Source organism: Cladosporium halotolerans (genome assembly GCF_011745625.1).
Source record: "Cladosporium halotolerans strain TM138-S3 chromosome Unknown Sca89, whole genome shotgun sequence".
NCBI classification, from domain to species: Eukaryota; Fungi; Ascomycota; class Dothideomycetes; order Cladosporiales; family Cladosporiaceae; genus Cladosporium; species Cladosporium halotolerans.
In genome coordinates this window covers 5,723-20,690 of record NW_027191540.1, presented here as the reverse complement: position 1 = coordinate 20,690, position 14,968 = coordinate 5,723, and the positions used below count along the sequence as shown (strand labels likewise).

Genomic DNA, 14,968 nt, shown 5'->3' with positions numbered 1-14,968 from the left:
ACAAAGAAACTTATCGCTCACTGGATGCTGCTTCTGCATCTTCATCAGGGCTGTCGCTGGAGCAGAAGCGAGGAGAGCGGGTTTGGGCAAGGGGAAGGCGTCAATATAGCGAATATTATAGACACTTTCAATGCAGGCACACTTTGAACCATTCTGACTGTTTAATCCATCTGTTGCAGGCATCAGGTGAAGGCTGCCCTGGGTTGCTGCTCACCATCTTCCCGCCAGCCAGCGAGCGGACTTGGTGAAATTTGCCCCTCGGCGTCCGAAAGCGAGCCTCCGCCAAAAATTCCCCGCCCAAAGCCTCTCACGAGGCCAACTCGCACCAAAAAAACCATACCTCCAGCCAACACCACAACACAACAGCCTCACACCATGGCGCCCATCCGCAAACGAACGACAATGCGGTCGCGCGCCGCCAAAACCCCCCGCGACGCCGTCTCCCACCCGCGCAGCACCTTCACGCCCCCCGCCCACATCGCGAACAGCCTGAAACCGAAGCCCGACGGCTACGTGGAATACGACGAAGACGCCGCTTGGCGCACGAGCAAGAAGGACAAGCGCGCGATGAAGCACAGCGTGCTCATGAACAAGGTGCGCGACGCGGGCGTGCGCAAGGCCAAGCCGCGCAGGCCGAACAAGAAGCTCAAGACGGACTTGGAGAGTTTGGCGGATGCGCTGCCGGAGCTGGATGAGATGGCTGAGGAGGGAGAGGAGGATGACGAGGATGAGTGGGAGGGGCTTTCGGACGAGGAGGAGGGCATGGCTGTTGATGGGGCGCCAAAGAGGCGCAGGCGGGTGAGGAAGGCGGCTGCTGGGCAGGGCAAGATGGAGATGAAGAGCTTGAAGCATAAGCCTGGCGCTATGAAACGGAAGAGAGCTATGGAGGGCCGGGAGATGGATCGGTTTGGGAAGAACCTCGCGCAGCTGGTGGGCAGTGTCAAGAAGGGAGCCGATTTCAAGGCTGGAGGCGTGGGCTCCGCGAATTCCAGCAAGGGGACCAGTGGCGTGACGGCTGGCTCTTCGGCACAAGCAGACCGCTGGGCGGCGCTGAGGAACTTCATCGGTGGGAGCATGGAGCAGAACAAGGCGTTCACGAAGACCTGAAGCCACGGCCACTCCTCAGGACACTGCACAAGAGAAGCAACAGCGCTGGCTGCTCACCGTGCTGGGATACGCAGCCTTCGGATCGCAAGAGCTCGCTTTGTGGCTACTATAAGCTTCGTATGCCAGCCCTTGGTGCAGCGGATCACGATACTCTTACCCCATGTTACCAAAGAACCAATTCGCCACCGGCAGGGGCCTCACATCTCAGCTCAGCTCCCAGTTCCGGAACGCTTTCAGCATTCTGCAGCGCACGGCGCGCTTCCAAAATCGTTGCTCCTGCTGCTAGTCCCGGCAAAATGCATGAGTCTCCAGAAACGGAACATCTTAGACCAAGAGAGCGAGGCTGCGCTTCACGCCGGTGTCCCCCGTGGTCTTCCGATCTCAGAGCGAGCTTCAGAAGGATACCTCGACTGAAATGACGGCTGGAGGCCAGGAGCGTCCGTAGCTTGTATGAAACACACCAGTCCCAAGTTTAGATGCGTTCCCTTGCATGCAGCCCTTAGCCATAGGCGATGATTCACCGCGTGAAGCAATTTGGCAGCCTCAAGTACACTGCTACGAGTCCCCTGGCTTCGAAAGACGCCGTAGCTTGTAAATGCCTAAGCGCGGCGCATACCATCAGAACAGCCAAAGGATGGCCCAGGTGGACACTGAAATATCACGATCACGATCAGAAGACTCGTAAAGGTTGGAAAAGCTTGAAAACATTGCAAACCAATTTCAGGATCATGCTAAGTTACTTGGGTCATCTTTGGGTGACCAGCCCCTTCCGCGTGCCCAAGCACGGGTACATAACGTCGCTGATTGCGACAGAGCATCGAAAGAATTGAGCATGATGCCCAAACCCAGTTGCTCCATTTGCTCAACACACCAAGGAAAATGCGCCCACCGACAGAACGACGCCCCTCCGAGAAGTTTGATGTCTTGGGACGCGAGCGCTGCATTGCAGGCGAGCATCCCAGCAGTGAAGCCCATTATCCAAAACCAGCTCATGCAATCACGTCTTCCTCATCGACCTCCATGTCCTCCCCATCAGCTGAATCCGACGACGAGGCTGCCTGATTCGGAGCAGAAAACAAGCTCGGAACCGGCAGGCGAACAATCAGCGAAGGCCTCGCGCTCTGCGCGCTCTGCGCAAGCTGGCGTGTATTCGGGCTGCCCAGAGTGAACATGCCGACGCGCGGACGCTGAGTCCTCCCCATGCGAGCCAGCGGATCCATGGCAGCGAGCGAAGCAGCGGCCCTGTTGGCAGCCGCGCGAGTGCCGCGCTTCGGCCTAGTCGGAACGTAGGGGATGAATTTTCCTGACACCGGCTTGTTAATGGGCGTCCAACCGCTCGATTTCAAGTACTTCTCACCTCTGTACGTGGCTGTCGCCGGCGGAACGGCGGGGGCAGGAGCAGGAACGAACGGTGCCGTGAAGACCCTGCTGTCAGGGAGAGGCGTGCCGTCGAGCTGACGAGCGCCAGCGGGAGTCATGAGAATCGTCGAGCCTGTTTCTTTGGCACGGGTCCTCGGAGGCGCGTGCATGTTGCCCTTGCTACGGGCTCTCGGCGGGGCGTGCAGGTTGTTGGGCCGCCCGAGATTTAACAGTGGCGTCGGAGCAGGGGCAGACGTATGGGTGAGGGCTGGAACCGCGGCCGTGGTAACGCGAGGGATCGGGGTGCCGTCCCTGAACAGGTCAGGACGGGGCGGCGGAACCCTCGGCGGAATATGCACTGCGAGGTTGTCCGGGCAAGTCTTCCAGGTGTATGGCGGGAGTTGCTCGTCGTCGTTGACTTCCTTCTTGAAGTTCTCGAAATGCTGACGGACCGACTGATAGCTACGGTGAAAGACATCGAAGTCGCGCGTCGCCTTGTTCCTCAGAGGTTGAGGATGCGGATACTCGACCCAGTCAGAACGGTATGAGTGAGTATCCTCTCCTGGCGCGCGGTACGCGGTATTCGCAAAACGAGCGTTCAACGCGCGATAGACCATGGGCATCGAATCGCCGGGGTTGCGAACGATATAGTTGTGACCCCAGTCATCCTCGTCGCGCAGCCACTTGTCCGCGCCTCCACCGGGATTTGTCTTGAGAGGCGCCATGGATGGCACTGAAGCCTCAGACGCCAGATTGTCATCTACATTTGTCACTGGCTCCTTGATCGTTCTAACGACTCTGGCGCCGGCATTCTCACCCTGTTTCGGACGCTGGGCCATGTGCAATGGTGGAGCGGTTCTCGGGTCGTGGCCTTCCAGCGCAACGGCGCGACGATAGAACTCTGCGCTATGTGGCTTCTTGATGAAGGTCGGGACGCCATTTAGGGCTGCGCTGAGCGATCGGTTGGACTCGGTCGGCGAGGGATCTTGCGGAGGCACAGATAATATCGCGCTGTTGTGACTACCCGGCTGAACCGCTGCCATGTTGGGAGCCTTGGTCTTCGCTAACGTTCCAGTGGCGTTCTTCTTCGCTGCCTGAGCACCTTCGAGCCTGACCACAAGAGCGTCCTTGTGCTTTTCGTGCTTCGTCTTCAAGACCTTGCCGGAAACGTAGATGTTCACATTGTCGTGGAGTTCGTTCTCGTCATCTGCAGAGGCATACAGCAGACTGGCAGGGGTGCTTGGCGGATTCAGCGTAGCAGGGCCAGGCTGCATTTTGTAGGTTATTGGCTGCGCTTCGTCATCACTCAAGGCCTGATCTGAGGTCTCGTACTCTCCGAAACTGCCTGCAGCGACCATCTCGCTCTGCCACAGAAACCATTGCTTCTTGGCAGCAAGCGTAACGCTGTCGATGCGCCTCTGCGTGTGGACGATGGTCTCCTGGTCCTCGAGGCCAGGATCGACAGCATTCGCGAGGGCCTTAGCGAGGGCCTTTGCCACTGCGGTAGACGGCTGCATCACAGCGTTGACAGCACTGTAGCGATAATCCAAAGAGCTGATTATAGCGCCGTCGAGCGTAGTGCCGATGCGGATGTATTTTCCCCAGGCAGTGACAACGCGACGAAGTGTGCAGAGCGCAGCCTTCTGGCACGCGACGAGGTTGAGCTCATCGCCGCCTCTTGTGAAATGGTTGAACACCTCTTGAAGCTGGGCCATTGTTTCGTCGATGGTCTCGTTTGACGCGATGTTCTTAACGTCGTCCCTCATCTTGAGAGCAAAGTCTTTCTCGCGGTCGAAACGCGTGGTGCGATTTGGCGATGATTGCTGGGGTGCATCCTGCGATGAGGCGATGGCGGAAGGAGGAATAAAGGTCGGGTTACCAGCAAAACGCGTCACTTTGCGAGGCGTCGGCGGCGGCTTTGCACCGTCGTCGGCCATGTTCGCGTTGTTTATGGAAGGGATGATGATATCGCGGTGGATGAGTCGTGCAGGGAATGTCTTGTCGGTATGCCTCCCACGAGTTTTGAGCGATAGTTGAGTGGTGGAAGCAGGAGAGTTCGCAGCCAGAAGGGTTCATTATATTTGGTTCACACGACAAGTGAATCTGCGCCACGTGAACAATCGCTTTCACTTTCACTAGCCATTTTGGCGAGGTCTGGATTCTCAACAATGGCAGTGAAGTCTTTGGCTTTTGAGGACATTGCTGTCACGTCCTTCCCGTCGGCTAAATTGCTGCACAGTGAGCATCTGCATAACCTACGAGCGCAGCCTGATACAGGAATGATTCAAGTTGCGATTCCGATTTAGAAGATGAATATTATGTGTCAAGATCCGTTTGTGTCCCTATCCCCTTGCATTCCCTCGACGCAGCCTTGGGGTATCATTTGCCAGTCTCTTTGTCACACCTCGACAGAGTGAGGCCAAGAATCATTGTGCAAAGACGAGTCGAAGCAGTGTTCATGCGAGTAATATCCTCCCTCTGCCATTCACTAGGGCCTCGTGTTGCGCCCTCGAGGTTGTCTTTGTGTAGCTCCTTCACAAAATTCCCTCCAGAACAAACCATAGTGGCAATCCAGAGATACGCATTCTCCACTCACAGCGACTGGGTATCTCCCTCACTCAAGCTTGTTTTGGGAAAGCGTTAGACATTTTCGGGATTCAGGGGGGACACCCGCCTTTGGGCAACAAGCTACGACGAGTTTAAAGAACCACTTGCAGGGAGCATCTGATGCTACCAAAACATTTCGATGCCCAATGTCCATAATTATGGTGATCCTCGATATCTAGCGATCAATCTCCGTGGCCCTTGCATTACGTGTACGAGCTTGCTGCAGTCGCGTCCAAAGCGGCTGTCGAGCACCAGTTATAATAGAGGTGCTAACACTCGACAACGCTTAACCGCTTCCCCTCGCGATAACAATGGAGTAGGACAAAGATTGGTCCTTGAAGCCGACGCTCTCGATTATACGTTACTTCCTTTCGTGGAATGATCAAAGCCTCTTCTGGCGGTTGCTGTAGCTCCCACAACTCCTCGACGAAGCTCCGGCATTCGTAGACTCTCAGGGGTTCGTTCCAATGCAAAATACAACGATCTGGGCGTGAAGGTGAGGGTGCGATAAGGAGCGCACAGTAGACGAGCGCAGTTCAGAGTGGAAAGGGAGTATTGGAGGCCAGGGACAAAGTGCATGGGAGCCGCCGCCGCTCCCAAAAGATGCTTGCCGCAGCGCCGATTCGAACCCAGGAGCTCGTCGACCCACTTAGGCCCAATCTCCACCTCAATGACATATATCAAGACATGCACAAGACAAACATCGGTAACAGAGGATCGCTAGCCACCGCAGTAACGCAAAAAATGGATGTCTGCTTAGCGTGTAGATTGTATTCATCTTGTGACACTGTGTGCAAAGGCAAAAAGAAATGTGGGAACCACAACATATTGGGAGGTGACATATCAAGTGGTCTTCCCAGCCACTGTGGTCCCCTTTAAAGTTTAATCTGTAGATGGTAGCCACTAGACCAAGAGAACAACACTCTTGATCGAGTGACTACCCGGTCTGGTGCGACACACCTTTTATACCATGGATAGTTAGCAATTGATCACGTGTTGCGTACCACCCCCTGCTGTTCGATTCTCGACTATTCTGCAATCATCCCAGTCAAATTGCAATCCTTGGAACGCTTGCGTACGGTGCTACGTCGAGAAGATGTATCGAGTACTTCCGTTTCCATGTGCGCAAAGAGAAACCTCATAATTGCCTTTTTTCATTGTGAAGGCTTGATAGCAGTCAGTCGTACTATCATGAGTGGTGCACTACTGCATTTTGAAACAGTACTTCCGGATGCCTATGACTCGACATAATTAACAATGTCCAACCTGGGTAACCGTCCCTGGAGACGACTTAATGCCGCTGTCATGCTCCTTCTTCGCTAACTGAGAGAATCAATCATAGACGACGTCAGTAAAACATGGTCCAACATCGTGTCTCTTACTAATCACGCGCAGATCAGCATTCGTAACGAACCCATCGGCTATACCTTCCCAACGGATGCGAGACTACTCGGCCGACAGCCGACAACACCGTACACCACCTCACTCGACTCCTTGATCCCTTGCCGATCGCGCTTACTTCATTCCATGCTCCCGACGCTCACGGCTTCAAACAAAGCGTATGTGGACAGTGACGCCTCTCAACAAAGAAAAAGCCGGAAAACGTCTACGACAATGGAACACAGGCGGGAGGGCTGGATCTCGATGCAGTGTACAGTTCTCCATTCATTGCAAGAGCAGGGCTTTGAAGATATGTGCGCCTGAAGGGACACAAATAAAAGCTGCGATCCTTCACACAGACTTATCTGAAGAATTATGGAGCAGGATCAAAGATGAGGGCAATCCTGCGGATTGGAGTTATTAGAAGGAAGACCTGGACATATCAACGTAGGTAGAAATGCCCTCCCGCCTTTTTCATGCCATGTCTATCTTGAATGCCTCTATGCTACGACTCCGGTACTGGCCCAGCAAGACGCAAGTTTCTTCCAGCAAAGCTCGCTAATCTATGCTTCCCACCGCCCAGTGAGATGAGTGATTCGTTCCCATAGCGATTTTCAATCTGACGGTGCTCAGAGTAAGAGTTTCCAGTCTGTGTGTTCCTTTCCCGACACCCCTTGCGGTCCAGCCATAGTATCCACCAGCGCTCGCTCTTCGTGCTCTTGGCCCCAAGCATCCTCCGTTCAACCCTCTTTTTCCGTTCCCCAACATAAAGAGATAGTGTTGCAGCGCTGTAACGGTCCTAGGCAGATCGGGTCGCTCATCGTGAAGCCGGCGCTTCATCAATGGCGTCGACCCTTGTCGCGATTATGGCGTGTTTCGTCCTGACGGCACTCTCGACGAGGTGTGTTGATCGTCGAGGTTACTTGTGGATGGAAGAGTGTGCTGGAGAAGGCGTCACGGCCGAGTGAACATGAAGGAGTGGCTTGCGCCCAGGGACAACTCGATCTGGGCCGCTGTTTTGATGGACGGGCTTCTCTGGTGATGGGAAATATCACTGTATCTTTGTTAGCAGGAACGAGTCGATCGCGGAGGGCTCTGACGTCTGCCCGACGGCAGCATGCCATCGACGCCTTTACGGTGTGGAAGATTTCAAGGCCAAAGCCAGTAGTCGCAGTAAGGCGCCCACAAGATGGGTCAGGCGTATGTGTTACCGTTGAATCGTATCGTTTGCCCTTGTAGAAGTGATGCCGCCGCGTCAACACCTTCGACTTGGTCGAGTGTGAGGCTGACTTGGCGGTTCTCGTCGCGACGAGCATGTGGGTGTCATTGCTCCCGGCAGGTCGCAGAGCGCTGGGGCGCAAGAGCAAAAGCATACCCCTTTGACTGCGAAGATTCTAGGCATACGAGGTGAATCGCGAGAATAATGCATTGAGCGCTCGAGGGCCGAGCGCCAGCCTCACTGCGCACGCCGTCGATGCACACAAGAATCTCATCCGCCCTGTCAGAGTCGTTGGGCTTGCCGTGATATGTCAATCTGATAGGTCTCAGTGATGCTCCTGATGTGTTAGCTCAGCATCGCTACAGACACTACGGCTAGATGAAGGAGTTACTTTGAAGGCAACACCTGAGAGGCTGTCATGATTGAGATGCACTTCGAAGTGATTTGGAGGCGGTGTGGTTGCCATCCACCTCCAGGCTCTTGTCACGGTCGCAAACCAGCGACGTTGGCACAATGACAACAATGAAAGCTCACTTTCGCGACGGTGACATGGGAACGACAAGCAGTTGCAAACCAGCGACGTTGGCACAAGAACAGCTCATGGTCGTGACGGTGACATGGTTGTGACATGCAAGGCTCTCTTCTCCAGTGCCTGGTCAAAGACCAAGCGGCTGATGAAAAGAGTGGCACGGGAGATTCAGTAAGATCGACCCTTCGACCGTGGTAGAAATCAAAAATTATTCGCATTGCCACACCATCGAGAGCCAGCCGCTGTGCAATGGCGCTCTCGAATGGCCCCTGAGCCCCATTCGTGAGCGAGGACAGAGATGCGAGCCGCTCGGCACATGAGGAGAAAGAAAAGTTCAAAGAGGGCGTGGGAGAAAAGAAAATATATATAGGTAGTCAGGAGGTCTGTGCGTCTGCGGTTGATCCCGCCGCGTAGTCCAGGCAGCAGCAGTAAGTACTGTACGAAGGTCGGGACACTAGCTACGGTGGAGGGGGAGGGGGGCGGCTCTGCGGTCGAGCAGTGAGGGCAAGGCTGAACGCGTCACGTTGTTCGCTGATCGTTTTTATGACTGTGTCTGTAGACCAAAGCCCGTTTTTAATGCCTCCATTGCTTGATCACGTCAGGTTTCAGTGACTCTGCATGCTTACTTTCGACGGTTGCGACGTTGAGAAGGCATATTGCCTGCCGACTTGATCAATCCCGGGCTCGCTTTGTGATCGCGCGGCTGGCTTCGTGACTGAGTTGTGATCAAGCATAACTCAGCAAGACGCCAACGCCAGCTACCTCTTTGTCAACAACGGCGCAGACCTCGAAAACCATTCCACGTTTCCTCGCCTGCTACAAGCGCTAGCGTCCCCCAACGTTCATTACGGGACACTTCATTTTGTGGGAATCATTGTTGCGCTTTGTTGGTCCCGGCGACATACACGCTCAACCCTTGTGCCTCGAAACCCTTTCCAAAGCACGAACAGTCACTCACAACAAATCACCAGTCTGCAAGAGTTCTTACTGAGAGATGATGTCGCCCCGTCGTTAGCAGCAAGAGGAAGGTAATGCCCAAATCTCTAGGCATCACAACCAGGACGCTGAGTTAGCTGAGACTGGAAGAGCAAATTCACAGTTCACAAAGACATTCAGTTCGAAACACAAGGCCATTAGCCCCAAAGCAAGACAGAGGCTTTTCGGGCAGTGAAGTCCACCGCACAGCAGCATAAGCGCCGCAGCGCGCTGGATTCCACATTCGCCTTGGACTTCGCTCACCTTCTAAAAGACACACACAGCCCTGTCTTACGACTTGCCAGCCTCTCTTCAATTTTCCCACTCGGCCTTGCATCTACACGGCACACTTCGAGCATTCTCAAAGCCTCACTAGAGGCTCCGCAGCCGTCATGGACACGCACATTGAGTGTACAATTTGCGGCGATGATGTCGCTCCCGGCGTGGACGGCGTAATCATCAACTCCGCCGCCGTCTGCAAGCCCTGTCTTACCGCGGTCGTCCAGCGTGTCATCTCTGGCGAGGATCCATACCCAGCCAAGATCAACAACAGTCTCTTCGACGTTGGTGCGTACGAGTTCGTCTATGGCGCCGCGCTTATCCGTGCCTACGAGGAGAAGAGCAGAGAGGAGGAGGTCTTCCCAGCTGAGCGTGTCTACTGCAACTGCGGCGCGTTCGTCGGCAAGATCGTGAAGCAGCACAACAACACTCCGCTGTACGCTTTCAAGATCTGCGAGCAGCACGGCTGCCACAAGGCATACTGCATGATCTGCAAGGCGCCCATCAGCGAATATCCCGGCCAGTTGAAGCTGGTGAGCCACGGGTGCGAGTCCAACATTGCGCGTGCGCAGCAGGACTACGATGCTATGGCTAACTCCAGCGAGAGGGGAGTCCAGTTCCAGATCTGCCCAACGTGCAAGCGTCCGGTGCAGTTGCGGGATGCCTGCAACCATATCACCTGCCATTGTGGGGAGAGCTTCTGTTACATCTGTGGCAACCCTGCTGGGGAGATGAGTGGCCACTGGGGCGCGGATCGTTGCCCGCGCTATGGTCTATTGGGTAGGCTGCGCGTTGAGCCCATCGATGATCATCCAGTTCAGTTCGCGCACCAGCACGACCCATTGGGCATGCGTCCGGATCCAGATGTTGCAACACATAACGCTCTTGGTCACATGGAATTGGCTGAGCAGGCTGCTCCTCAGCAGGAGCTGCCGAATCTGCAACCAGCGCCCGTTCACGGACAGCAATTTGCTCCGCCCCTGGTCATCGTGGCTCAGCCATTTCCCATCGCCCAACAGCAGGAGGTCATGATCCCTCAGGGGCGTCAGGTTCATGGACTGAATCGCCTTCGTCAGGTCTTCAGGGTCAACGTGATCAACCGTCGCTTGGTTGATCAGAACCGCGTCGATATCGGTGCGGAGCAAGAGGTCCGGATCGATCTGCTGCAGGAGGACGAGGATAGAGCTCGCGAGAGAATGATGCGTCTGTTCATGGGTTGATTTGCTTGTCAGCAGCGCAACAATGACGCCAACACGTTGGCATCGAGAAACGCGATCGAGTTGTGTCACTGCGAATACACCTACGGTAGCGCCGGACGAATGTGGCCCTGGCAATGACGGTAATACCGTCAACGAGAGCTGACAGTCAACCGTCATTACGGCAATAGGGCGAATGGTTCTCTGCTTTCCTTTGTTCGTCTTCTTGAGGTCCTTCCAAATGGCCCCGGCAGAAGAAGCTTAACAACGGGTTGGTGGGGCAGGGTTTCCTTTGTTTCTCAATTGGAGTGGCAGAGTCAGTTCTAGATAGCAAGTCTGAATGCAAGCATGTTCATCATTGCCCGACTTCAGCCTTCCTTTCCATGTTCTTCTGCCTTTCGGTGCAACCATGCGCCGCAGATTGCCCTTTGAATCAATATATAATCGTCGTGATATTTCTGACGTCCACAGGAATTTTGATCGCTCTGATGTGCAAGACGACTGCGAATGCCATGCGTTGAGGCGGTTTTGATTTGACGATGGAGTACGTAGGGTTAGGGTTGGGGCAAGCCAGCGCGGCTGCACTACCGAAGACGCAGACGCAGTAGGACGTTCGAAGTTACAGCGGCAAGCTCATCCAGTCCAAGCGCCCAATCGTCGATCAGGATCTAGCTCACAAATTTTTTTCGTTGCATAAGTAGACTATATTATTCTTATTCTCAATCGCTCGCCGCGCAAGCATGAGGACGTGAGGTCGAGAAAGCTCGGAGTCCAGCCCCGAGACTCCCCGCTTCCTCCAACCAGGGCCCTGCCAAAGCTTTTCCGACTCTGAGGCCACTAAGGTCGGCGCTAAATCAACCCTCCACAACGCTTATCTCAACCACATACCACCTACCGCTTCGGGCTTGGCCTGCGATGCACGAATCACCGCCGATACCACTCTCGCCTGCGCCGCCGACCTCTGAAGTCACGCGAAGCCTCGTTTAGGCAGGACAGACTCTGGACCAGCCCGCCGATACCAGCCGAAAGCAGCAGGAGGATCTGCGCAAGATGGAGGTCTCCACGCAAGCACCACCGAGCGGAAGAGGCGGCGACGGCAAGGGTGCGCCGCGATATACTACATGGCATACATAAAGCGAGCCCATGCCCAGGGACGCGAAGGCACCCGCGCATCCTGCAGTGTTCCCTGATCGAGCTTCTCTGCCTGCAGCCTCGCTACGATGAAGCACGCCCTGCTGGCCGCGGCGCTGGCGGCGGTGACTGCCACTGCACGACACCATGAGGACATGCACAGCTGGAGGTCGATGGGACACCTTCCCGGCAGAGACTGGCAGCACGTCCGCGGCGCGGGCAACTCGACCTTCAAGCAGTTCATCGACCACAGCAACCCGGAGCTTGGCACCTTTGAGCAGTTCTACTTTTATGACACCACGTACTGGAAGGGACCTGGTAAGTGAACACCATGGCTAGCGACGACGAAGAGTGGGTTGCCGCTCTCGTGTCTGTATCCAAAGACTACTCGCTTGATCCTGGCGAACTCGCTATTCCGCGTATGCTCAGCCGACAGCGGGCCTGCAGCTGGTTTGCATTGTTCCAAACAAAGGCTGACTCATTCTTAGGGTCTCCCATTGTCCTCTTCACGCCTGGCGAAGTCAACGCCACGGGCTACACCAGCTACCTGAGCATCAACCGAACCACTGGAGTGATCGCTGAGAGGATCGGAGCAGCCACCATCGTGCTTGAGCACCGTTACTGGGGGACCTCCACGCCATTCGCCGACTTGACAACCGAGAACCTGAAGTATCTCACCCTTGAGAACTCCATCAAAGACCTGACCAACTTCGCCAAAACTGTCCGCCTGCCCTTCGCCCGTCACTCTCACAGCAATGCCGCCGATGTGCCCTGGGTCTTTTCCGGCGGCTCCTACTCCGGCGCTCTGGCCGCATGGGTCGAGGCGGTTGATCCGGGCACCATCTGGGCCTATCACTCTTCCAGCGCACCAGTGCAAGCAGTGTCTGACTATTGGGGCTACTTTCTGCCCGTGCAGCAAGGCATGCCCAAGAACTGCAGCACAGACGTCAGCTTGGTCATCGACCACATGGATGAGGTGCTCACCAGCGGCTCTGACGCTGAGGTCCTCGCCTTGAAGACCAAATTTGGGATGCAAGACGTTCTGCACAACGACGACTTCATGGCGGCGCTCGAGAACGGGCCATGGCTGTGGCAAGGCAACCAATTCTACCGCAACACCGGCTTCTTTGACTGGTGCGATTACATCGAGAATGTGCATGTCAGCCAGACAAACAGCACCAGCAACCTGACCACCTACAAGAACACCAGCACCGTCCCTGGACCTGAAGGCGTCGGCCTTGCCAAAGCCCTCGAGGGCTACGCCGCCTGGACAAAAGCAGAGTTTCTGCCCGGCTACTGCGAGTCTTTCGGCTACTTCTCCGGCGAGCTCAACACCGACTGCCTGGACACCTACAACGCCTCCAACCCAATGTTCACCGATACCAGCCTGAGCAATACGCTGGACCGGCAATGGGTTTGGATGACGTGCAATGAGCCCTTCGGGTACTGGCAGACCGGAGCGCCCCGCGACCGTCCCACCATCGTCTCCCGCCTTGTCACACCTGAATACTGGATCCGACAGTGCGGGCTGTACTTCCCGCCCGCCGCGGATGGAACAACTTACGGTCTCAGCTCAGGTCGCACGGAAGCGCGCGTCAACGCGTACACGCAGGGATGGCAGAACACAAACACCAGCCGCCTGATCTACGTGAACGGCGACTTTGACCCTTGGCGCGAGGCGTCGGTGTCGTCGGACTTGCGGCCTGAGGGTCCTTTGGGGAGTACGAAGCAGGTGCCAGTCAAGATTGTGCCGGGCGGCTTCCATACCAGCGATCTGGTCACGCAGAATGGAGCGGTAAACGAGGAGGTCAAGCAGGTCATTGATGAGGTTGTTGAGCAGATTGCTGCGTGGGTCGGTGAATTCCCGAAGAGAGGGTACTGGAGAGCGTAGAGTTTGTTTGTGTAGTATTCATTATGGCGTGGAAGCTCAAGCTATGCAACGAGAACATCATTGTTCTGACCTCACTCCCGTTCCACCTGATATCCCTCACTACTGTCATTCCTGGAAAACCGTCTTCTGCACCCAAGTCCGCCCGACCAGCACCCCATTTGGTCTCTCTGCCTGCGCGGTCTCGAGCCCACCAGTGTAGCCCATACATCATTGCAGCGATGAAGCAGCCCGGGTGCTGCTCCACCTGTAGTCAAGCACTTCTACACCAGCATAGTCTCCGCCTGCCAAAATCGGCAAGTCCAGCAGCAGGGAGTCGAGATCGCGCACGCTTCTGCTCCGAAATTCTCGCCGCAGACGGAGCAAGGCTTGACGACCAACACGCGCGGCAGCCAGAGACACTCAAAAGAGTGTTCCTTTGCTGTGGGAATGTTCTTGCGTACCATGCGCTTGTGGCGGTGTCGCATTTCGAATTCGAGACACCAGCACCGGCGCGCGGCCTGCCGCGGTATGAGCAGTCCGTTGCTGCGATGGTGAGGCCCAAGAAGACATGATCTGAATCTCGCGTCGGATACCCACGGCAAAAAGAACACCACGGTAGGGTTGGGGAGATGCGCAGAGCCGGGAGCTGGCTGTAAGGCGTCATGGTACAGCTCATCACCTGGAGAGGAGCAGGAGGCGCGTCCGCGGCCAGAGTCGAGGTCAAGATAGTATGGGTCTCAAAATGTGGCCAAGGCAGATAAGTGGCGCGGTGAGACAAAGGCTCGCTGGTAGAGGGCGCAGCTGATCAGAGGCTGAGGGGAGGAAAACCTGCTCGTGCCATCTCCTGCCGAAAGAGTATTTGGAGGAAGCATCATGCCACTCTGGAAGGCGTAGCAGAATTTCTAGCCATGGGTATGTTGGAGGTCATGCCATGCACGCTCGGTCTGTCCAAGCTCTTTCTCTTTCCCCTATCAATTGTGATCCCTTTTGGCTCCCGTTGCCTTCTCTTCTCCGCTTCGAATGGGCATTCGCGAGGAAATCATCGGATTCGAACGCGAGATTGGGTGTTGTAGCGTCGGTAGGACGACATAAGATCCTGTCGGGGAAAGTGGAGCCTTATCGAGCTGTTAGAAGACTGGTTGATGTTTTTGGATGTATCGGTAACTGGAGTGTGGTTGATGCCGGGGAGAAATGGCCGGAGCGCGTATTGGAATAAAGGTACAAACATGCCTTTTGCGAATATGGTCCAACTGTAGAAAAGTAAGACAAATTAGCTGACAACTTACTTGATGGCTCGGGTGGCACAGTTGGCTTTG

The 14,968-nt window shown here is 55.5% G+C and overlaps 3 protein-coding genes across 3 annotated transcripts; all 3 read left to right on the top strand.

Moving 5' to 3' along the window:
- Positions 1-375: 375 nt before the first annotated feature.
- Positions 376-1,107, top strand: WHR41_09499 (uncharacterized protein; the record flags this gene model as incomplete). Its single annotated transcript, XM_069378102.1, has 1 exon — positions 376-1,107. One exon carries the CDS (start codon positions 376-378, stop codon positions 1,105-1,107), a length of 732 nt encoding a protein of 243 aa, XP_069225075.1.
- Positions 1,108-9,568: 8,461 nt separating this feature from the next.
- On the top strand, positions 9,569-10,675 carry WHR41_09498 (uncharacterized protein; the record flags this gene model as incomplete). The annotated part of the gene is made up of 1 exon (XM_069378101.1): positions 9,569-10,675. One exon carries the CDS (start codon positions 9,569-9,571, stop codon positions 10,673-10,675), a length of 1,107 nt encoding a protein of 368 aa, XP_069225074.1.
- Positions 10,676-11,564: 889 nt separating this feature from the next.
- On the top strand, positions 11,565-13,673 carry WHR41_09497 (uncharacterized protein; the record flags this gene model as incomplete). Its single annotated transcript, XM_069378100.1, has 2 exons — positions 11,565-12,100; positions 12,271-13,673. The coding sequence occupies exons 1-2, from the start codon at positions 11,872-11,874 to the stop codon at positions 13,671-13,673; spliced, it is 1,632 nt and encodes a 543-aa protein (XP_069225076.1). The 5' UTR covers positions 11,565-11,871.
- Positions 13,674-14,968: the final 1,295 nt, after the last annotated feature.